At 36.0% G+C, this 26,846-nt stretch overlaps 1 protein-coding gene and 1 pseudogene across 1 annotated transcript; one reads left to right on the top strand and one right to left on the bottom strand.

Annotated features, from left to right (window-relative positions):
* Positions 1-1,454: 1,454 nt before the first annotated feature.
* Positions 1,455-20,733, bottom strand: LOC122133919 (palmitoyltransferase ZDHHC9-like). The gene is made up of 9 exons (XM_042770233.1): positions 20,540-20,733; positions 12,426-12,586; positions 9,035-9,193; positions 7,729-7,866; positions 6,485-6,533; positions 6,112-6,214; positions 3,401-3,504; positions 3,073-3,181; positions 1,455-2,039 (listed from the first exon to the last, which is right to left on the bottom strand). Exons 1-9 carry the CDS (start codon positions 20,704-20,706, stop codon positions 1,872-1,874), a joined length of 1,158 nt encoding a protein of 385 aa, XP_042626167.1. The 5' UTR covers positions 20,707-20,733; the 3' UTR covers positions 1,455-1,871.
* A 3,982-nt stretch (positions 20,734-24,715) lies between these two features.
* On the top strand, positions 24,716-26,574 carry LOC122147459 (annotated as a pseudogene).
* Positions 26,575-26,846: the final 272 nt, after the last annotated feature.

A 26,846-nucleotide genomic window follows, 5' to 3' on the forward strand; every position in this document is an offset into this window, starting at 1 on the left:
GCATTAAGGTTTTTGATTTTGTTGCGCCTCATTTAGTAAATTTCATGATTAAAAAGTGGGATTCATTTTTCAGCACATTGCTGTATACTCAGTAATACCATCAGCCTAGCAAATGAATATTCACATCTTCCATACACAGTGTAATCAATCATCACAATAGTTCACAAAAAATTACTCACAAAAATCCCATTTGCTAAAAATTAAACGTGATCTGATAGAAGCACATTCCGTTGGTATTTGAAGGACTTCATTTCCTGCAATAATGGACTTTTACCCTCAACACATTTTTCAACATCAGTAAAGGAACTTACAATCAAACTAAATGAATCTCACAAACATTCCAGCTTATATATTTCAAACTGCTGTAAGATGGCACTGAACTGGCAACATAAAAAAAATATAAAGCTGGCTGCTTCAAATGAATCAGAGACTAAATTCTTTCCACGCAACAATACTGTCCATGTTTACATCTCTGAAACAAATGGCTATGAGAATTCATGTAAAAATATACGAATCCCTGATGTCTGTAGGTCTGTCCATTAAGTGTTCCCTTACAAGTGGCCATCAACATACTACAGTGAAATTAGCAAAGGTGACTACAATATGCATTCGCTTATAAACTGGGGCAAGCTTTGCTACCTTAAACAGTGAGAAATGAATGTGTGGAAAAAAGTAAAACAAACAGAATTTAAAGATGGTTCTTAATTGAATGCAAAAGCATGCTTAAATGACACTGAAGGAGGATTGGACTTTTCCATGCCTAGACTCGGGAAAGTTCATTTTCAGATGTAAACCAAACTTTATCTTTTATTTACTCTGTGCGCAAACAAGCACTTAGGTCTTGAGTAGTAATAGCCAACTCTTAGTGGAAAGGAAAAAAGGGAAGGTTGCTCATACGTCAGACAATATGGAGGGAATGTAGTAACTTCAAGATCAAAATAATATTAATAAATCAGACATGTTTTCCACTTCTTAGGGATTTTGCAGCTTCTCAGTTATTTTTACATTATGTACATTTACTCCGATTTTTTTTTTGTTAGTTTTTTTTGCGTTCTTATAGATCGATATTGTTGTAAAATTTTAAAAAAAAAAAAAAAAAAAAAAAAAAGACAAACTTATAGAGATGCGAGTAGCATTAGGGCATTATGGAGTCCTCTATAGATGTAATGGTAGAGCATAGATAAGGCACTCTTACTGATGCAGATCAGCCTTTACTCACACAGCTTACAGCCTCTGCTTTCTATCATCAATGCTGATTGTAAAATCAAGTCTGAGCTTAACTTTCTGTTTTGACACTGAATTGAATCACATTTATAACGGACTGACTCACTAAGCTGACCCAAAAGGCCCCATCATCAGAATAAAGCAGTTGTGTTGGGCCTAAATGTCCGTTTATGGCTAAAGCACTTTTCCTTATCACACTTTGAAAACAAAGAAGTCTGATCCACAGGGGATTTCGCACAACTACTATAGAAGCTTGTAATGGGTTTCACAGGGCACACAAAGGGCTATGAATAATGGAGGCAGGCTATACAGAAACGGGTAATGACACTGAAAAATCAACCAAACATTTCACAAGCTCTTTCGAGGGAAATAATGTCCTCATTACGCTTCAGGGTAGCCCATTCTCATCTCATTCAGTCTATGGCTCCCCATTTCCCTCAATGTGAGTTTCATCATGCTGTGATTCAGAGAGGAAAGTCTCAAAACCTGAACTTGTCTTGAGTGTTAGTGCAGGATCCGGCCAGAGGGGGTCCCGTTCTGTGAAAGAGTATCAGAGAACATAGGCCACTGCTCTAAACGAATCACAAGATTTTCTGTGTGTGTTCCTTTTTGTGAGCACATTCAGAGGGTTGAGAGAAGTCTGGAGACTAGTGGGTCGACTCTTTGATGACTGCAGGGGCGACAGCATTGGGGGATGTTGGTGAAGGGGGTTTCTCTCCTTTAGGGGAGCTGGTGCTCTTCTGGGTGCCTGCACCAATGCCAGGTTTGGCTTCATCAGGGGTGTGTTCATTGGGAATCAGCGGAGCTGAGGATTTCTGCAGAAAGTACAAACACTACGTTAGCAATCAAGGAGTGTTATTTACTTGTATGTAAATGTGTGAGTGCTGTCATTCCTAACCAGAGGTATGTGTACCCAGTGGGTACTTAAGCAGAGTTCAGAGGGAACTTGGAAAGATTTCAATTTTGTTTTGTTTAATAAAAATCGTCAAGCTTGAGTTATCTTCTTATAAGAGAGAGAAGGATAATAATAATCATGATTAATGATAATGCAAAATTATCTTCAGTGTGACAGTAGTTGAAAGGAAAAAAGGAGTTAAAATAGTTCTGTGGGAGAACAGAAGACAAAAAGTTGGGAAATTCTTATCTAGTAACTAATGGAACATTTAAAAAATCTAAAGCATTTTCAACTTTGACACTGTTTGACAATTAATATTTTATACCGATTGCACTGAATGTCTAGCCAATTCAATAATTGTATATATATTTCAATATTTTTATTTTTAATGAAATTCGATTTGCTGTCTAACTTAATATAATTTACAAATATTTTTCAAATTTAATTATGATTATTAGTACTAACAAAAATAAAAATATTAAACATCAAGAAATACTACTATGGTAATAAATTCTCATTTTTGAGTGAAATACAATTAAGTAAAATAGAAGTATAAAAAGAATTGTATTTTACAGTACAATTGTAAAATAAAATTTGCACTAAGTAAGCTATATTGCAATTGTGTGTGTATGAATGTGTATATATATATATTATATATATATATAAATAAATAACAAACAATATATAAATATCCTTTATATTGTACATGCAGTGCTATACAGACTACAGCACTATGACTATCTGCCCTGTGAAAGCCAAATCTAGCTAAAGCCACATAATGTATTAATTTACTCCACATGATTCTTTTTCCTGGCCTTCTAAACCTCCCAGCTCTTAGGGTAATTGATTTAGGATCTTTCTTGCAGACTCACTACTCAATGCACAGTAAGGCAGCCAGCAACATTTCAGCCAAATGTACACTCAAAATCATTTTTTTAAAAATGCCATCTTACTGTGGTTTGTGAAACAGGGTTGCTGCTCTTATGGGTGGAAGCAGCAGACGCATCAGAGTGGGTGGGGCTAGATGAGTCTTCCAGCATCACCCCTCTTCTGTCCAACACACTAGAAGGAGAGAGAAAGAGTTATATAATCCTGTGTTCAGATGAGGCATTTTCCTGACTTGCCAATAAAAAATAATATCAAACCATGTGGCATCTGCAAACAAATGCTGGGGTTTACTGATAAAAGTGTAGGTTTCCATATTTTGTCGTCTAATGCAATGCCATTTAAACAACTTTATGGGGCCACTGTATACAAGCAAAACTACAGTAATGTTCCTACCTAGGGAAAGTAGGACTGCACAGAACCTCACAGCAGTTCTTGATGATGTTCTTATGACTGTATGGGTTCTGCACACGGTTCTTTCCAGACCACGAGCCTTTGATCTGTACAGGAGAGATGAAGGACTTAGAATTCAGAAAATAAAACCAGCACAATGTCATAACTGCCACGGACCATTACAATCTGATTCATCCTCCAACTTTCTACTGACTCTTCAATGCACTCTGATGTTTTATGTTATAAAGCGTGCAAACGGGAGCTTGATAAAAAAGAATCTCTTATTTGTTATCCTTTATTTAAATGTGCCTTTTCAGTTCTAGCCATTCCACCCCTATGGATTTAATTTGATCTAATCAAGCACTTCAAGGGTCCTCATCTTAAAAAGACATGCCTTTACTGTTTCATCTGCTCCTAGATAGAAATGTATGCATGCATCACAGGCAAATTTGGAGGGGAAAATCATCTAAAGTTTCTAAGTTTCATGTGTGGTATTCCACTCAAAAATGTTACACCAGGTTTTGGTTTCAGTAAAAAGTTTAGTTGTATCTGAATTTGACTGGCATCTATGACTGTGCCTGCAGGTATTGATAAATCTATTATAAGCAGAATCCGATTTATGCTAAGGAGAACAACCACCATCTCACACCACATTACTTGCAGCAACTACATCCTTCCCTCTCCCTTCCTTCCTTTCTCACCATTCTTCAATCATTATTAACAAGAAAAGAAGGGCCAGAAGGCAAATGTGGCAAAAACATTTTAAATTAATCATTAGGGCTAAGTGTGAAAGTGCTACAGAACTACAGATTCTGCAAAACTAAATTCGAGCATTAATAAACTTAAACCACTGCAGGGAATCTATGCATGTGTGCTAGTTTGTTAGATATTACACATATACGGCATTTTCCATGAATAGGGAATATAATATGGAAAACCCAAAAATAAATAAATAAATAAATAAAAATGCTTCCCCTTCAGAAAATGTTGATCAGAGTAAAAAAAAAAAAAAAATCAGATATATTTTCTATTATTTTTTAAGGGGTTTGGGATTTTTGCAAACCTGTTAAAAGTTTTTATAAGTGCTTAACCTTGAGAAAACGTTGATAAGAGTTTTAAATTTTTATATATATATATATATATATATATATATATATATATATATATTCAGGTTTGGGATTTTTGTCAGGTTTGGGTTTACTGTGATATTTGCAACTAAATATAGATAAACTCTGATTTGTGTAACTTATAAAATCCAATGCAATTGTGCAATTTTATAGCAAATAAATATTAAATAATCATCAAAATGAGTAAAATTTTGATAATAAATCAAATAAAATCAAGCCTACAGTATGCATCAAGATTGCAAGATTTATATTTAGACTAAATGATTAAAATTTTATATATATATACAGATATACAGATATACACACAGTACAGGTCAAAAGTTTGGAAACATTACTATTTTTTATGTTTTTGAAAGAAGTTTCTTCTGCTCATCAAGCCTGCATTTATTTGATCAAAAATACAGAGAAAAAAAATGTAATATTGTGATATATTATTACAACTTAAAATAATTGTTTTTTTAATTTATTATACTTTAAATTATCATTTATTTCTGTGATGCAAAGCTGAATTTTTAGGATCATTATCACATGATCCTTTAGAAATCATTCTAATATGATGATTCATTATCAAAGTTGGAAACAGTTCTGCTGCTTAATATTTTTTCCGAACATGTGTTTTTTTTTTTAGGATACTTTGATGAATAAAAAGTAAAAATAAAAAAATAAAAAAATAAGCTATGTTTTTAAAATATAAATATTTTGTAATAACAATATACGTTGTTGGTCAATAATTTGAGTAATTTTTTTTTCTTTCTTTTTTTTTTAGATAAAATCAATACTTTTACTCAGCAAGGATGTGTTAGATTGATAAAAAGTGATAGTAAAGAAAAATATATTAGAATATATATTATTATATATTATTAGAGTTCTTTTTTTTTATTTTATTTTGAATAAATGCAAGTTCTTTTTAACCTTTTATGTTCATGGAAATATATTAGAACAGCAGAAAAACTGCTTTCCACACACTCATAATAATCAGAAAAATATTTTAGAATGATTTCTAAATGATCATTTTTGTGATAGACTGGATGTTACATGTGACACTGAAGGCTGGAGTAATGTGATGTGCTGAAAATTCAGCTTTGCATCACAGGAATAAATTATTATATATATATACACACTTTGTCAATTGATGTGTATGATTTTATGATGATTTTATCTGTTGGATACAGTCAAAACCTCTGGTGGCAAAAATCATATATTTTTTTAATGTGTTTAAACATCTGATGCATTTAAAGCTTCTTTTCATGCAAGGTTAATCTTGTTACATAATAGCTTATGTAACATAGGAAATTGTTACTATAAAAAACATGAGATTTGTGCCTCTAATACTCCAAACATAATGAGACAGCAATGTGTACCCTGTTCATAAACAGTGCCATAAATACTGTATATACTGTACATAAAACTCATGTTGATATGTTCTCTGTGCTTGCTTGCTGAGACAACACTGTTGCCAAGGTGACTGCTGGATCTAGTGTGCTGAAATGCTCTAGGGCATGTGTTTATCTTTCCAGCCATGTGACAGCAGCAGGAGTCAAGAACCGACAATAGACTTTGGAACAGACAGGTAAGAAAAAGACTTACGTCCTCATTGGTGGTCTGGTTGAGGGAGATCAAGTAGGTGTGGAAACCAGTCAATCCCACCACAGACCAGATCGTGAAAAAACACACCAGAACCTCCAACACAGTGCAATGGGGAGTCAAGGAAACAACATGCTCAAAAATATCTACAATACAGCGTAAACAATGTGTTTGAACTTGGATATTTCTTTGTTCAGCAATACAAAGGGTTTTATAAAAGAAAATACATGCTTTTTGCCTATTTAAGTGTTAGAAAACTAGTATGCAAACACTGTGTTTATCATGATAGATCATTTACAGCATGACGGGTTTATCAGGAGCTCATTTTGTTTTCATATCTTCAGGAAGTGGTCCTACAGCCCAGGTGAAAGGATATGTTCCGGGAGTTTCTTTAAGGGTATTCACAAATCCAGAGTCTACAGAACCTATAAAACACAAAGATTTTATTTATTTACATTATGTATCTATGCATGCAAGCAGTAACTCACTGCATCAGATTTCTCAGCATCTCCCTTACTCTCTCCCATCATTACAAGTACAGAAGATTTTCTCACATCCACCCACACTCTGCCAGAGCTGAGAAGTTTGCACTGTTCATTTACAAGCACCTTTTCAATCTGCCACAGTACATGTACAAATTTTATGTCATTTTTCTATATATTATAGATATATATGATTATATATAAATTTTTTTACCTACACAACAGCTCTCAAATAAATGAAGCCTATGGTGAAGGTTTGACATGATGAGGTTTGATATGGCTTCATTAGACTTAATAGTGCACATGTTGCATTGGCTAATTTTAGGGTAACCAATGAGTGCGGATACGTATGGTCAGAAAGAATTAGATTATTCGCACAAGATATTTGTGGAAAAAAAGGTTAATTTCAAGTGGATGGGGAAAATAAAGGGATTAGCTTTACTCTTCAGAAAGTCTAAAATAGAAACATGCAAAATATGCTAGCAGTGTAGACAGCTTTGTTTATTATAATAAGAGAGAGATCTAACTTTGTCGAGTTGCGATGTGCCACATGTATCCAGTGTCAACGGTGTGGGGTAAGTGCTTTCTCCGGAAGGACTCATAAGCTTATCATTGCTATGGAAACATTACATTCAGTATCTGAAGTTTTGACTGAATTTATTCAGATTCAGACCTGTAAAATCTGTACATGTAAACAAAAACTGAATAATGGAAAAAAAAAAATCTAAATGAATGACAGTCACGATGTGTTTCACTTTAAACCAAGATCACAGGCTCGGAGCAAACTGTCCAGGCATTCACGTGAATTCTGCTTCTCTCTTCCTTGCTGTCTATAGTGCACTTTGAGAAGAGGAAGATCAAAGGAAGAAAAGAGAGCAGACATTTACGAGCGCATATAGTGGCTTTTCCAATATCCTGAAACACACCTGAGAGAACCGTATTCACATACATATTGAGTGTCGCTTAAAGGCAGATGTTTTCCCAGAAACCACGATCAGTAAACCGGTGGAGCGGCTGTGCATTTTAAATAGTTACCGATAACATGAAAACTTAATTTCCACTTTAATTAATCCGATTTTGGATGTCAACAGTGAAGACACTCAGGCACTCACAAACATTTTCTTGCTGCGATACTCACGTAGAACCACATGGACGATGTTGAAGGCGAAGATGTAGATGGTAAGCAGAGACAGAGAGAGTGTGAACAAGTAGAAATATCTGTAATTCCTCTTTCCTACGCAGTTTCCGACCCAGGGACAGTGATGGTCAAACCGGTCTGAGAGATAGAAAGACACAGAATCTTAAGACTCTTATTAAGATTGGTGAAAGTCAGTTTTCTACATTCTAACAGTGAGTGTGGATCTTCTGGCAGAGATAGGCATATATTTTTAATTGCTAAAAGGGAGATGGCACTCAAACCAGAGACTGTGTGTGTGTGTGGCAGATGCAGGCCGGCCAAACAAATGGCCCTGTGTTCAGGATGACTGTGCAAAGAGAGCAAAAGTGAGCCCTCAGTGAACTCTAATATCAGCATATCTCACAAACCTTGTTACAATATGTGTGAGTAAGTGTGTGTAATCTCTGACTCATCTCTCAACAATTCACTATTATAATGGAGTATCAAATGGCACATCATGTGCAACTATGTCAAAGGTAAGAATGCTTGTGAATTTTTTTATGTTGTTGCATTGTAAGTTACAAAATAACATTGGCCTTGTAAGGTTCAAATCATTTGTTGACTTACTAATACTTAATAAAAAATTTTTTTATTTATTTTTAATTCATGATACCTAATATTAATTCAACAATAATTAATACTATTTAATTAGTGTTTATACATAGTAAATATACTTTAGTATATTTTAAGTAAAATGTATTAATGTTTTTAAAATATGCCTCATCATAAATATGGATTTATTTGGTCAAAAAAAAAAAAAAAAAAAAAAAAAAAAAAAAAAACAGTAATGCTGCAATAAAATTATTGCAATATAAAATAACTGTATTCTATATTGAATATTTTTCAAAATGTAATTTATTCCTGTGATGGAAAGCTGAATTTTCAGCATCATTAATCCAGTCTTCAGTGTCACATAATCCTTCAGAAATCATTCTAATATGCTTATTTGATTCTCAAGAAACATTTCTTATTATTATTAATGTTTAAAACAGCTGCTTAATATGTTTGTGGAAACTGGTATTTTTTTTCTAGATTCTTTCGCTAATAGAAAGTTTAAAAGAATAGAATTTATTTGATAAAAAATGTTTTGTAATATCTTTAACATCACATTAGAACAATTTAATGCATCCTTGCTGAATAAAAGTTAAATTCTTATGGAGGTGGAGGCACAACAACAACAACAACAGCACACCTCTCCTTAACAAGCCACACAATTTGAGGGTACCATTCATGTTTGTAGTGTAAAATGTTAGGGACATTCACTTACCCACGCAGTTGTCACAGATGCTGCAATGGGAAGCACGAGGGGGTCTGAAGATCTTGCAGGTGTAGCAGTACTTCAGCTTGACGATCTGGTTGTTAATTTGCACATTCTTGATGCGGGGTGGAGGCCGCTGTCCAGCCAAGACGTTCCCATTGGCCGCTTCTATAAGAGATGGGTAGAAACAGTCAACGTGGCAACCAACAGCCACTCAGGTCGATTAAGATCCATATGCATGACACACAGCACAGTCTCTGATGGAGGACTCACTCAAGGCCACTCCAGCTGATGCCATGACTCAATCACAAAAGACATGAAAAACACACCAATAAATCAGAGCCAGGAAAATTTGTGTGGATCTGTGAAAAGAGGTCAAAACCTTAAGTACAAAAAACAGTTATTAATGGTGCTGGTATGACAAGTATAATGATTTTTGCACTAAAGTTGAAGCAGAATGAGCATGACATGAAGCAGAGGGATCTTGTATCATCCTAAAGGGTTTATTTTGCAATAATGACAGGCTGAATGCACATGATCCCCCTTAATAAATCAGTAAATAAACATTAAATACTAATTTACATTATCGTGGTGTGATTTTTGTAGAAAAGATGGAGCTAGCACAGTAAAGGTATATTTGACCACAGAATGACTCACTGAACAAACGTGAAGTAATCAAAGCAAAAATCTACAAAATTAATAAAATTCTGTTGTATATGTACTTATTATAGTTATACACTAAAAAATTTCATATAATTTAACATAACCCTAGTAGTTACCTTGATAAATTGCTTTCTAAGGAAAACAGGAAAAATTTGCTTTCTAAGGAAAATAATTTTCTATTACCACTAATTTCTATTGTTTTTTTGTTTCTTTGAATCTGAATGCAGATCCAGAAAAATAAGCATCTTTTCTATTGCCTTTTCTTTATTTGCATTTTTTTCAAAATGACTCACTTTCATCTGTTTTGATAGCAACAATACTGAAGGCAAAGCACTTCTTTAAAAGATAAGACTTACATTTCAAAAGGTAATTTCTTCACATTTCTCAACTCTGTACTTTTATACTCTAGTAAAATGTATGCATTATCAAGTACTCGGGAGGCAGAACTACACAGCTGCCTCTTAATCCACATGCCTGGGTTGGCTAAAACAGCACTTCCAAACTTGCATCTGATCCAGCATCAGCCACTTTTAATCAGCCACACAGACATTCATCTAAAAATAGAATAGAGCAGAGGAAATTTGCAGGAATCAATCTTTGCCCTGCTGCAGTAGTCAAACAAAACTGCCCTGCTTTGAGAGGGTACAGTGGAATCAATACCAAAAAATTTTTATTGCTGTTTAGCAATCAAATCGAATTAGTAGGCTAAATGTTGAAATTAGCATTAAATAAGATTATTAAATGCTGTATAAGTTTTGTTCATGCTTAGCTCGTTAACTAATTTAGTTAACGAATGCACCTTATTGTAAAGTGTTACCAACATTGCTGTGGACGTTGGGGAGCCTTGGAGTCAAAAGGTAAGAACCATTGATTTAGGGGCTGTTCATGCAGGTTTTTGACAGATGTTTTTCTACATTTAAACATTAATTTCAAATGTATTCATTTTTATGTTTCACTTCACACTGCATTATGATGATGATATACTACTGCATGCTGTAGTACCAGTCCAGCATATAACACAACCCTATTAGAGAGAGCTGTAGAACAATTCTAGATGTGAACATGCGACACAAAATCAGTGTGAAAATGGGGGCTAGTGGATAGTTAATGACAGCAGAGAATACTGTGGTTTATCAGGGGAATTGCCAAGAGAAATGATGTCCTGGTTTAGTGAACATCAGTAATAACAAATGCTGCACCACCCCTAGGCATGTCTGAGCTTCAGCGGAGGTGCTGATGTGTAACAACTGTGCTCTCATTTAAAAGAGAAACCAGGGAGGGGAGTAGAGATGAGGGAGGAAGAATGGAGAGAAGTGAGGGTGGGGGGTGTAGGGAGATGAGTTTATCTTTACTCTAGTCCACATCTTGTAATCAGTAAAGTGAATGGCGATGGGCTAGTGACTGAACTAGACAAGGCAATATTCCCACAGAGCTACAACCACACAAATGAATCACTAGAAGCTAAATTAGCAAGATAAGAGCAGCAAGTTAATCTAATTTAATTGCATTTAATTAGTCAGGTGCAGTGATGTTAACCTTTCTGACATTCAAAGTAGAACAAGCTTGCAAAAAACTACACATTAATTCCCTGTTTTCAGTTTTGCATTTTCAAACCCACTTTAAATGGATATTTTTTGCTACAGGGTAAATGTGTACAATCAGTAGGGCATTTCAGTTGACTTCCCTCACTATAGATGAGGACAGACAAAGGTCTAAGGCAATCTACTAAGGCAATGTCTTTTACTATTTAACAATGAATGTTTGAGCAGATTCTTCGTCCAAGCAAATCCTTGCTATTTGAAAAAAGAAAGAAAAAAAGACAAGACAAATGTCTCAGTGAGCCTTGGATTTGAATGAGCCTCAACAGTTTCTGCCAAACACCCCTGCAAAAAGATCAAATTTTCACTTTGAACAGTCATAACACTGAATTCTGTTCAAGTCAGTTGACATATGGCATTGTGTGGGTGTTCACCAGTCATGTGAAGAATATCAATTTTTTATTTTTATTTTTTGTGCCTTTAATAGTTGGTAAAGTGAAGAAAAGCAAAAAAGTACAGAAGCAGAGAGGCAGGAATGGGATGGAAATGCATGGATCGGATTCAAAGTCTCCTGGAGCAGCTCACGTCGTCTGAAATCTCACTTGTGCATATTCAACATAAGCATGGGATATTTTTTTTTTGTTGGTGGGGGGGGAACCAGTTTTTTTGTTAGGGTTTCATAATGTTTTAACTTGAACGAATTTATGCTCCCATGCACTCTTTATTGTATACCAAATGTGTTTAAAAATGGCTGTGTTAATGTTTCTTGCCTCATCACATTCGTAATGTTGAGATTTTTGGAAGAGCTTTTCCTTAAATGCATATCTAAAAATTACGTGCATTACAAGGCAAAATACATATTTTCTTCAATATCTGTGATTTCCAAAAGAAAAAAAAAATTACAAGATAACCATTATATAGAGCCCATCAAACTTGAAGTCAGAAGAACACAATGTTTCCCAGATGAACTCAAAAGAGCTCATGGGCCAATGCACTCAGCCATTTTAATGGCAAAACAAAACAATAAATTAATAAGCAGGTCTGGGCTAACAGCGCCCCACTTACGCAACATGTATGCTAGACTATTCATGTTCTTCCTCTCGCTCTCAGTCGAAACATCCGCAGGTGGCACTGATGGTACAAACCATGGCATTAAACCTCAAATCCCCTTCCCTGAACTCAGTCACCTTTACACTCACCGATTTCCATCTCAATGAAGTTGGCCTCCTCCGGCAAGGCCCGTGGCAGCACCCCTGGGTCACTGAAGCTGGTTCGGAGCAGCATGGCCATGACAATGTGGAAGAGCAACACTGCAAACACAGGGATGGCAGGAGACAGGTGCACTGCCAGGTACGGGCACCTGTACAGAACAAGTGAACATGCAGGATTACAAAAGAGGTTACATGATCATGTAAAGTGAAAGAGAAATATATCTCTAAAGGTTAAGCATGGAATGTGTGTGCTATTAAATGGCACGAAATGCTTTGAGAAACTGTTTGAGAGACGCAATCCTGTGAGTTTGAGGTTGGGACTATCAGCTTGTCTGATTAATGAAAGATGAGGGTATGTTTGGTAAATTTGATTAATAATATAATATAATATAATATAATATATATAATAATATAATATAATATAATAACAAAAAGATGAAAAAATTCTGCTAAAATGACAATAGAAAATTGCATTAAAAAAAAAATTGCCAATGTTTCGGCTATGACTCTGCATAGGACAAGCGTTTTGGTAAAGGATGTAAAAAAAGTAAAGAAAAATTTAAGTAAAATAATTCTTAGATTTTGTTTGGTGATGCAAGCACCAAAAAAATTACACATTAAACCCATAAACTGCTGAAATGAAAGTTTTTTTCTTCCAAAACAATTGACATTAATTTCACTAATGTTGGCAATGGCAACAGAAACAAACAACAACAAAAAAAAAACACATTAAAAACAAACATTTCAATTGGAATGCCAGTATTTTTGACTAAAATTTTCCTAAATTCAACACTAAAACATTTTTGTTATCTTTTCGATGAAGAATTAGTTTCTATCTGAAATAAAACGGGAGGTCATTGATGAAGTGGGTTTGTAATATCTGTCTGGCTCAGCCCTTCCCCTAAAAGACAGTCTTTTCAGACCCAACAATGAAGCAGTCAGGGAGGATGGTTTACTATGAATGACTGTGCTTTCTCCATTTCCACAGGCAGACAGCCATACAGCAATGAATTTGGTTGCTCCCATAAACTGCAGATGACTTAGGTTCCTGTAAAAGTGCCTTCCTTCTCTCAGCCTGCAGCAGATTGGTCTGCTCCACAGGCTACCGCATTGAGCTATTAATAGGGTCACCCTGGCTCTCCTCCACCACTCTCTCCTGCAATCTAGACCTACTATACTAAGATATGTATGGCTAATACATTACGATAATGGTACGTCACAGCTCGTCACAGGCAGTGCATCCACTCTCGAGGGGGAAAATTTGCTACACTCAGCGTTCTGCATGTGCAAAGGACACCTTTACAACACTAACTACAATACAGACCGAGAGAGAGAGAGAGAGAGACAGAAGAGCCGCGAGAGAGAGAGAGAGAGAGCGGAGAGAGAGATAGAGAGAGAGAGAGAGCGAGAGAGAGAGAGAGAGCGCGATTGAGAGATGGTCGTCGTGGGGGAGAGAGCGAGAGAGGGAGAGAGAGAGAGTGGGCTCGGCGAGAGAGAGAGAGAGAGAGAGAGAGAGAGAGAGAGAGAGAGAGAGAGAGAGAGGACATGACTAGTCCTGACAACACAATACAAAAAGACTTAGAACTAGATTTTTTAATAAAAATGTAAGTGGTGCTTGCTCATACAAAAGTTGCCACTATGGTATTGTTGGTGGTTGTTTGTGTTGATTTGTGGTTGGGGGACCTGTATTATTTAGGTACATTTTATTAATGAAAGCGATTTTTTCACCGTTTATTTAGCAAATAACAACACTTTTCTAGGGACCACCAGGGGTCTGTTATAGGACCCTGTATGTGTATACATCTAAAAATACTCTGACGGATGAAACTAAATTCAGTGTATGTTTTCCAGATAATAATAATAATAATAATAATATAATAATAAACATAATAATAATAGGTACTTCTAGCTCTACAAAATACACAAAATGCATATAAAGAGTTTTATACGAACTATGACGTGTCAAACCAAATCCGCCTACTACAACGCATACTAGAACACTGGTTGAACCAATCCATACGAGAGTGTGGGTTTGTCTCCTCAAATGTCATAGTCATTGCTTTAGGTCCAGCACACAGTACAACAGATCACTTCTGTAAGAAGAATTAGCTTCAGAAGGATCATTTCTAGTCAGGCTACATGTACAAGTTCAGCTGTTTTTCACACACTGGTGTGTCAACATACCAGAGCCATCAGTACACTGGAATTCTAACCTGTGGAACAGGCCAGATTAGCTTGATCTGTTTTTTTAAACTGTGAGACTGGAAGACATTAAGAGGGGGGGGGGGGGGGGGGGGGGGTGATACAGAAACAGAGCGGGTCGATAACAACTTTCCACTGCGCAGATCATGAGTATGCTGCAGGGAAATCCATTTATTATTGTGAAAGCTGTGCTGGGGCAAAGCAGAGCAAAACTGAGGAGAACCGCTTGTGTGTGTGTGTGTGTGTGTGTGTGTGTGTGTGTGCGTGCGTGTGTGTTGATGTATCTGCCTAATGACTTTAAGCATCCTGGACCTGCTCCATCATCAGTTCCTATCACATCCCTAAGCTTCCCGGATGTTACCCATCATGCAATGCTGGATGTGACCTCTTTCCCATAATCAAGAGAGAAGCCACCGCCCTCCAATATAAAAAGTGCAGATTCTGTTATCGTCACCACTGATGCACAAGGTTATTTAACCACCATAATTAGCAATTAACTTTCTCCATAAAACAACATGAAAACACAAAAAAGTATTGTGCCTCAATATGCATGCATAATCAACACTTTATTGTTGAAAATCAAACACCAAATTTCCATTTGGCTTCCGTTGATGTGACAGTTCTTGAATAGGATATTCAGCTGTAAAAAATGGAGGGTGGTAATCAACTGGATCACAAAAACCACAGGCATTACCACAATATAACCAGACTGAATGAGAGTTTGCTAAAACAATGCCGAAACAGCCATTTAGTTAACATTATCAATCATTATCAGAACGAATTAGTTAGTTTTGATTCAAGCTTACAAAAATAAAAACCATTGTTGTCTCTGGAATAATACTACCAAATGAATCATTTCAACAACAGGACCAGAAACACGCATTACTGAAATTAACAGGGGTCAGTTTGATTTCATATTGACTTGCAAACAAATTGGGGAAATTTAGCAAAAGACATCAAATGTTTTGGAAAGACACTTTTCATGCTCTCTGGCAACAAGATAATTAATTGTATGCACGTGCACACAGATGTTACAGCATCTCCACCCCTCTGTTTGCTTTCACAGCTTGTCCTTAGTGAATTATCTGCACTCTGTTCCACAGAGAATTAGGTGAAAAGGACTGTTTTCCTCAGTTAAGACAGCAGGAAGCACAACAGTAGAGTTTTATGGCTGGCTATTAAAAGGCTTAGCTGTGTGTGTTCGTAAAAGCAATAGAGCTGCTTCACTGGTCTAGCTGGTCTCTAGGTGGAGACTGGTGGGGGCAGGGAGGCCTGACAACTATCGTTACTGATAGTGCTCGGCGCAAACATCCGATACGCCCACCGGAAAGGATAATGAGGGGAGAAAAACCTGGGATGATGGTTAAAAAATAAAATATAATTTTATTATGACAAGTCTTCAGTCTGAAACAAATCTGAAGACAATTTTATATACCTTAAATTTTATATATTAGACATAGTCTCTGATGCTGTATACAGTGTTGAATGTGAGAGCTTGTTGTGACATCATACACTACCATTCAATATTTTGCTATACGGAATTGTTTTTAAAGAAATTAACCCCCAGTTTCACAGACAAGGATTAAGCCTAGTCCAGACTAAAATATAAGTCTGAGCGGTTTCATTTAAAAAACTTGCACTGATTGATCTTAAAACTTGTCAGGGCCTTTGTTTTGTCTCAAGATGCACACCAGTAATGTATTTGATACCTTATAAAAAAAAAATTACAAAAATGTCCTAATTGAACCTCGTGGCCTAATCCTGTTTTAGTCTAAAACCCTTTCTGTGAAACCAGGCCTTTTGTTTCCACAAAAAAATATTATAATAAGGTTTTCAACAGTGATGATAATAATAAGAAATCTTTCTTGAGAACTGAATCAGCATATAAGAATGATTTTCTAAAGGATCTTGTGAGACTGAAGACTGGAGTAATGGCTGCTGAAATCCAGCTTTGTCATCACAGAAATAAGCAGTCATCACATATTTTAAAAATATTTTTAAACCGAGAAAGATGTTTTTAAATTGTAATAATATTACAAAAATATCACTGTGTTTTTGATCAAATAAATGCAGCCTTGGTGAGCATAAGAAACTTTGATGAAGTGCTAACTGAATATACTATATATATGCTGTGTATAAATATAAAACTCTACTAGCCACATATTACAAATAATAGAATAGTGTCCTCCATAACTCACAATATTACTATACTCTTTATTTTAAACTCGCATAATTACCTGTATTAGTTTTGACTCTGATGCAGAAACAAGCTTCCATATCAGATACACCAAATACTGACAAAGATTTTCTACTTGTTATTCTTTTAAGGATGGAAGCACACGGGATAAAGATGGATATATGTATTAAGTCAAACCAAATAGTAGGTCAAACTCTCAAGGAATGAACACTCCTGCAAGTCCAAGGAAAAACATTCAACATGCAAATAATCACCTCATTCATTCGAACTTTGCATTGCAAATCTTGATTATGATATGATATTAAAATAGTATGCAATAGTGCTAACAATAAAGTGGGGAAAGATTAGCAAGCGAACAAATAAACTGCAATTGTACATCCGGATGTGACAACAGTTGATTTTCTTCCAGTAAGGGACTCTCAGAAAAGCTTAAAGTTTACTATACAGGTGTACAAATATGTACTAATAAAGTACAAAAGTCTATTTTCAGCCGTGTCACACTGATATAAGTTGTTATGCCGGTACATTGCCAAGCCTGAAAATTACATGAACAGCCTCTGTTAATTCTTCATATAGAGTTTCCCAATTGAAGAGCAAGTGAATCACGAAGCAAATTAATTATGCATTACTGCAAAAAAAAAAAAAAAAAAAGGGTATCCTAATCCCTCATGGAGACAAATTTGCCACAGCTCTATTTTTACAGTCACACAGCACAGGGACAAAAAAATCCAAAAAGAATAAACAGTCATGACCCCTGTAGAAGGACAGCAACAGACAGTAGCCCTCTAGCGCTCACTCAGACCGTGACACTGACCACTGACTCATACACTAGACTTTCCTCAGCAACAACATGAGTAACTATCCACCATTCAGCGATGAACATAAAATGTATAGACAAACAAACAAACATACAGGACAAAAGCAGAGTGAAACCATGTACTTCTAAAGTGAAAGAATGAGTGGGCGAACCCACTAAACAACACAATCTGATGACTGTCAACACATCAAGTGCTACTGAATCAGTTTAACTTGTGTGGAAAACCATTTTAGAGAGAAGTATGTTAAAGATTGAAGGGTGTAAGTCAGCAAAAACAATGTCTGTTTTCAAACAGGTTTCCTGAACACTTTGTCTGGCATTGGTCGACAATGCTGTTTTGAAAGTGTCACAGAATTACACTCTTCAGGAATTCAGTCTACAAATGGCTTACTTGTAGTTGTTTCAGCTTATTATGCAGGGATATGAGTTACTTTTTCAGTGTTATTCCATCATAAATTGAAATAAACTTGAAATAAGATAAGTATTGCTTTAAAAAAAATGGCAACAAATAGAAACAAAATAAGATTGCATACTAAAATTATTCAAAACTACTAAAACTGAAATAAAAATAAAGATTTAAAAATAAAAAAGATAATGTTTAAAAGACAAATAAGAATTAAAATATTAGCCAACTAAAAGAAATGCAAACATACAAATAAAAAGCTACCTCGAAATATTAATACATACTATTCTAGTATTTAAAAATTATTTCAAAATAACCCTTCTTTTATTTACGTTGAATTCCACACTTCACCTTTAAGTTGAAGATATCGGGCCAAAAGCAAGTGGTTCTTACTTTCAGCCAATGGTGGATCGACAAACTCTTGGCTATAGTGAGTGTAGGATCAGCACTAATTTTTATGGGTCTATTTTATTTTGACACACAACCACAGCAGATTTTTTACAAAATTTCTAGCCTACACAATAAACTCACTGATTCTACATCTGATATCTAAGAGTACAAACATAATGCAATGCAACTTGCATAATCTTGTTTACACGTACAGCCAAGAGACTTTCAGCAAACAAAGACACATAAGGAGAGTAATGGAAGAGGAGGCAGGATACAAAAATCTTTAGAAAGAGCAATGCAAAGTCCAGCCCTGCTAATCAGTCTTGAGCTTGTAACTCAGTCTGCAGAGGAATAAATTGTCCAGAAACAGGCCCCATGGACAGAGAGGCATATGAGGACACAACAGCGTCAGCATTCAGCAAAACTCAATAAATAATTCCCTGTAAATATAAAATAACTGGAAGCAATGTGTTTCCATAAACACTGTCTGTCTCTTCTGAAATCTCATGCTCTGTATTAAATAAAAGATAAATTGCACATAAAAATAAATGTGCACTACTGAAACTAAAGATCCAGCAGGGACTATATAAATAACCTTGGGTGATATTTAATAATTATGGATCTTTTGTGATAGTCATACCCAGGATTTTATCGAAAGTCCCAATGGCAAGTTCGGTCCATAAAGAAGATTGGATACAGACAATGTTTGTGTAGGTAAAATCTTTATACACACTGAATCGTAAATGCAAAACAAAATCCCAGTTCATCTATTAGCTTCTCATGTAATAAACCATTTGGAAATCACACTTTTACACTCAGCCCCAGTCTATACATTAATATGTCTGCCTCAAGAGGTCTAGTAACATACATGAGAGTTTCTGACAGACTCCATCTGATAGGGACAGGGGAAATCGTTTTCGCTGATGAACAGGACTATGGGAGGATCCGAGATATGGGCAGGACACAACACTCAAGTCTCAGGAAACACCGACCACAGACGTCAAAGTCCACACAAGGGAGCTCATATCCACCCAACGGAGCTCATCTCCAACATGCAGCACATCCAGCTTTAAAAACAGCTGCTTTTGTGAAAACGTGCTTCAATAACAAAGATGACACAGCTCTTTCCCATCAAATGATCTCATACAATTCGAAAACCTGCCATTAATCTTAATACAACTGTATGATTTTTCATTGCAAAAATATTTATTAGGTATAAGTTATGTTGTTGGGTGCTCTACATGTTTATAGCTCTATAGTGAAACTAACTAGGTCCAATTACATATTTTTGTAGCCAAAAAAAAACCAAAAAAAAAAAAAAAAAAAAGGTTGGTTCTTCTGTAGATTTTTTGTTCTTGTTTCTTCTGGAGAATTGAGTTGATTATGACTGTCATTTAGTGATGGTAAGTCTGACTCATTCCCGCGAATTGGCTCATTTGAACAGTTCGCTTTAAAGAGTCGTTTAAAAAAAAAGGAATTTTTTCGTGTCTGATTATAATGTTTTACTATTATAAGGGTGATTATTATAATAAGTTTTTTGAATATCAACTTTAAAAAAATGTTACTTATTAAAACTAACTGTAGTGTGTAGGCTATGTGTGCTAAAATTGTCATACGACCAAATTATAAACACATTTTGAATAGATTTTGTGAAATTTAGTATTGTCATTACACGCACGAATATTAAAGGAACATTTATATTCCTCAGTACACGTTTTGAAATCGTTATTGAATATTCAAAGTAACATGTTGATATCCTCAGTTCTCGGTTGAAATAATCAAAAGAACGAGTTCAATAATCGGACATTTCTGCTGTCAAAACACATGCATGTCAGCATCATTTCATCACAATCATTTGATTAGTTCTGACTCAAAAGTTACGATTGTCATGTGGCTGTAATATGTTTTGACTGCTAGTGCTAATTAAAGATAATATTTCATTCTTGCAATGACATTAAACAAAGGCCATATACAGTGCAAATTCCCCACTGTGAGGAAAAAGCGACGCTGTCCACTGATACCGCGCGTGCCACGCTCAGCAGCTCGAGTCTGTAGCAGTGTAGGTCTAATCATCAACAATGACATGCACTTACTCAAAGGAGAAGAACAGAGAGCAGGTTCCAACGATGAGAAATAAGGTCAGGTAAAATACTCCTTTCTGCCGAGCCATCATAACCAGTCCATCGCAGCAGAAGGTGTTTTTCCCAGGTAATTTCTCCCATTTTCGAGTAGGCTTCCGTGTTATCATCACCGCCGACATGATAGCAAAGGTACAAGCCTAACCTGAAATAAACCACAATCGTGTCCACTAATGATTAACCTGAGATTAACGAACGATGGAGAGCTGTCAGCAATATAAAACACAGATGAGCTTCTTTTTGCAGAACTGTAATTCTTCCTTCACGTGCACGATTTGTATGTAGGATTCTTCCCGTGTTTCCTCACGGATCTTCAGTGTTTCTTAAAATCATCAGTCTGTCGCTCTACATGTCTGCTCTTCTGCGGTTAAATCCATGGTTAAAGTCCCAGTCAAATACCAAGAAGCAGAATTCCCATTCCCATCCGAAAGCGAAGATTTCCCATAATGGCACTATTTGAAAGTGTTTCCGTTCAAAATGTACACAGGTTTCGAATGAGAAAGCGAAGCTAACCTGAAGTAAGCGTGTAACGCGCTAAACGCACATCTGGAGTGTGAGTGGACCTTGACCGACTGACATTTATATCATTGGTTAGGTTGGTTAAAAGCGTCTATCCCGATAGGATTCGCCGTCCCTTTTCTCTTAAAAGAATACAAAATCAATCTGAGTAAAGGCTTTTGTGATCTATGCCGATTATTCAGGAATCATTTGAGCAGCGTGGTAAATAATCTTTCCTCCAATTTCGCGTCGTAGGATGCGAGCAGGGCTGGATTCTCTTCGGGAGCAGGAAACACGCCTAGATTTAAATGTCTCTTCTTAAAGGGCCAGTGTCTCACTTTGCAGGGAACAAAGGAATTTTGTCTTCTAATACAAAATGACTAAGTGAAATATTGTTACTTTTGAGCTTTTTAGGCGAATGTGATATTCTGAGTGCACGTTGAAAGGATAATTCATTCAAGTCCATTCGATTATTTTAGGCTTATTACAGCCATAATTATTTTATTAGCTATTTGATTTTTGCATTGTTGTTGTTATACATTTTGTTACTTTCTGTAATGTCTTTATATTTATTGTCCCGTGTTCTATTTACTGTGTGTGTAATTGTGCTGAAATGTTGTTGTTTAATGTTAACAGTGTGCTTCTAAATGGTTTCCTAAGAAACAGCATTTCAGTATTCTCCCTTCCCTTTAGAAAAAAAAATAATAAAAACATATTTTGACTAATTAATAGCGCATTACCGGGTATCGCTTCTTTCTTTTACCTTTTTTATGGCCTAAATCTTTTTTGAGGTAGCTATTCAGGAAATTACATGTCAGCTGAGAAACCAAAGATGCTTTATTTAGTTGTAGGCTACTGTATTCAGTGACAATTGCAAGAGTATTTATCTCTTCGGATCTTGCACAAAAAAGAAAGCTTTTGTATTGCCCTGTTAATATATAAAATGCTGTAAGCTCATATTCAGCATTAAAGCTTAGCTTGTGAGAGATGGAGTTCAGTCAGTTTATGAGTAGGAGTTTCATCAGAAACATTGGGCAGGAAATATGAGCTATAGGAGAGATTTATTTCTATAAATAAGAAAGCTATAATTAGCATGAATTGAGAGAGAAAGACTCTCTCTGTCTTTATAAAATCAAGAAGAGGGTAACAGGTTTGGTGACAACAGCCTACAAGGAAAATAAAAAGAACAGACAAGCAAGTAGCAGGTTTCCTTTACAAATTACACAAGCCAACTACCTTCAACAAAAAAGGCAAGGAAAAACATATTTTGTCAGAATGCATGGGTCATTTTTTTAAAGACTTTCAGTGGAAAAAGATGTTTTTGGAACAGATGGTGTAGATATTAACGGCATCAGTACGGTGGCCGAGAAGGGCAAAAAAGATTACAATTATGAAGACAAAATAACAAATTACAAACGCAAATGCAAATCTAAAAAACAAAATAACAATTCAGAAAAAACAACAATTCAGAAAACATTATAACAAATCAGAAAACACAATGACAAATTCGAAAACAAAATAACACGTCATAAACACAACGAAAAAATTTGAAAACAAAACAACAAGTCAGATAACACAACGACAAATCAGGGGTGTATTCCAGAAAGCAGGATTAACTTACCGTGAACTACACCCTGAACTTTTGCTTGATAAACCCAAAACTTTGCTTACTCGAGGTATGTGGTTCCAAAAACGCGTCTGGGAGTAAGTTTATTCAACTCAGAGCATAAGACTCAAGACATTCTCAACAGAGCGACGAATAGACGAGTCACTATGGAAACAGACGCTAAGAAAAAGCACGCCATGCTGTTTCCTTCTTCTTCTTTTGTTCAATAGTCATTTACATGCTTAGTGCATATCGCCACCTAATTGATGGCTGTGCAATAATTTTTATTTTTTTTCCATTCAATCTTTAATCCCTGAGAAGAATGTGAATTATATTGTTTGTTTTATGCTAATTATATATTAAGTCATATCAGATATGTATTTTGATTTAGAATTTAGACATTATAGAAAATGCCGCTCCATGTGTGAGATAACATGTAATTAATAAAATAAATAAATATATATATAAGTTAAACATTACCTTGTCATAGTCTTTTATAATTTATACAGATAACTCTTATATTTGCCAATAAAAGAAATAATCATATTAGAATAATATATTACCTTATTTATTACTTGTATTAGCGCCTTCCTCATTAACATGTCAAATATATATATATATATATATATATATATATATATATATATATATATAGCTATATATATATATAATAGGCTATATTACATATTGTAATATTATATAATGTTGTGCGCTAACTGTCATGCCCACTGAAGGCTCGCTGAAGTGAACTAACCCTGGAACATAACCTGCTCCGGAGCAGGTTAAGTTCAGAGAGTGAGTTGCTATGACTACTAATATACCCTGAAGTTACCTCCGTTTTTGGAACCGAAAGTTGAGGTTATCCGCTTACTTACTCTTAAACATACCCGGGTATGTCACCTAACATGCTTTCTGGAATACCCCCCAGACAAACCGGAAGAGGTAGGTATAGTTTGAGACAGCACCATTGGTTTGGGATTACTCACCACTGACTGGACGAGACATCTGTCAATCAAAGTATACAGAAATAAACAACCGAAAAACAGCAGAGTCGTGGTAGAAAGTTCGGAGATGGTCTTAAAGTAGCTCTGTTTAAATGTGTTGTATGAATTGTGCTTGCTATGGAATAAAACATACGGAATGTCTATTTACACTTTGTGCAAAATTATCTGCCTTATTGGCATTTTGGCATTAGCATTTTGTCCGGCTCCAGTGGTGTGGATGGATAAGTGTCTGCTCTTAGCATTTTGGCTCGATTGACCGGGGTTCGATCCCACCTTTTACCTAACTTTTTTTTCTGTTTTGCCCTTCAAGGCCACCGTACATCTGCTATCAGGGGCTAATGCAGAAGTCATCATGCTAACCAATCAAATCTCCTTGACCCCTCGGCCTGGCCTCTGCTGGAAGACTCTGAAACTGCACCATCTGGCTCCAAAAATCCATTACATACCACAGTAATTAAGTTAGTAATTTTTGATCAAGAATTACTTCTCTTACAAAGGACAAAACAATGAAGAAAAGCACTTCAGCAAATAGATTAAGAAAAGTGTTTTATAAAATGTTTTAAAAAGCTGCAGTTTAAAAGAGGGATTAATTAATATATTATTTTTACTGTTAGATTTAAATAGCATTTTCAAAATTAATTACATTTTATTTATCTATTTATTTTTAAATTTGAAAGGCTTTTTATTAATGTATTGTTTTACTCTTACATTTACCTACAGTTGTAAACAAAGTAAGTCTATTTATTTGTCAGTTTTTATTTTGAATTAACTTAATTTATTCCTTCATAAATTAGTTACTTTAATTTAATACGGTCATCTCTTCTTTTATCATTTAGAATTTATTTTTTGTAAATATGTATTTTTTTGTAAAAATGTATTTTGTGTATTAACATAATATTAACATAAAGTCTGTAAAAACACGAAAATAATGTCCGCCTTTGCCTACTTGGAGGAAATCGACGTCATTGTAGTTTTTACCACCGTGTTTGTCACAGCGAGACAACACAAACGAACAACATTTCCCACAGTGCCTTTCGCGTGGATTCGACATCCGCTTAAACATCCGTGTTCTAGAAGACAGTACTACTAAGCTAGTGCTGGACTGCGACCAGCTTTCTTACCTTATCCCGTCCAAATGAATTAGATGGAGGGCAGGTGAAACTGACCCCAGAACAGACGCTACTTTTTTGTTGTTGCTGTTTTCCGCTTGTGTGTACGGAAATGAATGCGACGGCATAGCGTCTAAACGTGAGCACTCTTCTGTGTTATTGAAAGGTATGAGTTCATAACTAACTAATTACTGGGAATGTGTAGTTTTGGTCAACTGTTTATTGGATTCTTGCAGTCAGATGTAGCCGTTCTCCTTCTGAGAAGGAAGTACAGCAAACCTGACTAACTTAGCTGCTTTGTAAAATAGCTTTGTATTGTCACCAGGAACAGAAGTGTAGAGTTATCGCAACGTATCTCATCATATCCACGATAGGATTCTTGTTGTTATTGCTGAACAAATGTAATTTAGAGCACGGACTGCCATTATAGTTTTGTTCTAATCATAATCTTTATTCTTATTTTAAACTATTACAGGGTTGAGCATGATGTACGAGGGCAGTTCATTTATGAAAGGCATGATCCTAGGGGGCATATTTTGCCTGGTGGTGTCTTTCTTTGAGACCTTTAATTCAGGAACCCACTCAGAAGGTCATGAGCATCTCCACCATCATCTGAAACCTGTCAGCAAAGATGAACTAGAGAGAAGTTATCAGAGTCTCAGATGTCTGACTGGACCCTGCAGGTTCGAGTTGTACTGTCTCATCATGGTCCACTCCCAAGCTGCTGGTCCACTGGGCGACAGCCAACGACACTTGGAGCAAGCACTGTGACAAATCTGTGTTCTACACCTCAGAATCGTCCAAAGTTCTAGAGGCGGTTGACCTACAGGAGCAGGACGAGTGGGCTAGGCTGCGCAAAGCCATCAGACACGCCTACGAGAACGCTGGAGACCTGCGCTGGTTCTTCGTGGCCCGGCCCACCACATTCGCAATTATAGAGAACCTCAAGGTATTTGGTGTTGGATAAAGATCCAAGCCAGCCATTTTACATTGGCCACACGGAAAAGTCCGGAGAGCTGGATTTATGTGGAGTATGATAGCGGGAATTGTGCTGAGCTATGAAACAATGAGGAGGCTGATCGAGATATTCAAAGACGTGGACAGATGTCCAGAGCGGGGAAACGCCTTGTGGAAGACACCTGAAGAAACGCAGCTCGCCACCTGTCTGAAGTACAGCGGGGTGTTCGCTGAAAACGGAGAGGATGCCCAAGGCAAAGGGCTTTTTAACAAGAAGAGCGTCAGCTCCTTGATTTCCGACAGCATGGGCCAAAACCCAGCCGACGTCGTGGAGGCCTGTTGTTCTGACATGGCCATCACGTTCGGAGGCATGTCTCAGAGCCAGATACAGGTTTTGATGTATGGCGTCTACAGACTCCGGCCGTATGGACACGATTTTCATGATTCCTTGACATTTCTGCCTCCTAAAGACTCTGATAATGACTGATTGACTTCATGGTGTCTGTGCTGGAACTGTTACTGTATTGAAATGTTGATCATAACTGGGTGCAGGGCTGAATTAGCTGTGATGTGCAGTTTGTACTGTAATTCTGATCATGTTCTGAAAGTTGGTGCGGGGGTGTGTAAGTTGAAGGTGTTTTCACTGCTTTCTACTACAAATGCATTCTCACAAAAGGATAATTTTTTGCATATGAGTATAAGTTAATAATGAGGGGCCAATATTGGGTAATTTTGTACACTTACAGTATTTTGAACACAAATTACACTAGATATATGAATGGCGCATATTTGGATCAGATAGGCAATGTTATGCAACCCTATAAACTATATAATGCTATATGTATACTCAGATATGATCTGTTTGATGATGCTTTAACTGTCTACATCAATAAAAAAAATAAACTTTAATGTGGCATTTGAAAGGTTAATAAGCTTGAGATCGGAAAATTTCTTTTGCATAGAAAACAATCTATTTATTTACATATCAAAATATTGTTTCTTTCTATAATTCAGGATGTACTTCATCATACACTGGTTTGTAATTGTTCTTTACTGTGTTTACTAGGATGTTTGTTTTCACCTGCTTT

Source organism: Cyprinus carpio, chromosome A14 (assembly GCF_018340385.1).
Source record: "Cyprinus carpio isolate SPL01 chromosome A14, ASM1834038v1, whole genome shotgun sequence".
NCBI classification, from domain to species: domain Eukaryota; kingdom Metazoa; phylum Chordata; class Actinopteri; order Cypriniformes; family Cyprinidae; genus Cyprinus; species Cyprinus carpio.

Bases quoted from the DNA above. Each gene is read 5' to 3' on its own strand.
- LOC122133919 (XM_042770233.1), bottom strand. From the start codon at position 20,706: ATGTCGGCGGTGATGATAACACGGAAGCCTACTCGAAAATGGGAGAAA. The intron at 9,194-12,425 runs GTGAGTGTAAAG...CATCTCTTATAG, and splicing joins CTTCATTGAGATGGAAATCG to AAGCGGCCAATGGGAACGTC. The intron at 6,215-6,484 runs ATATCCTTTCAC...TCCCCATTGCAC, and splicing joins CTTAAAGAAACTCCCGGAAC to TGTGTTGGAGGTTCTGGTGT.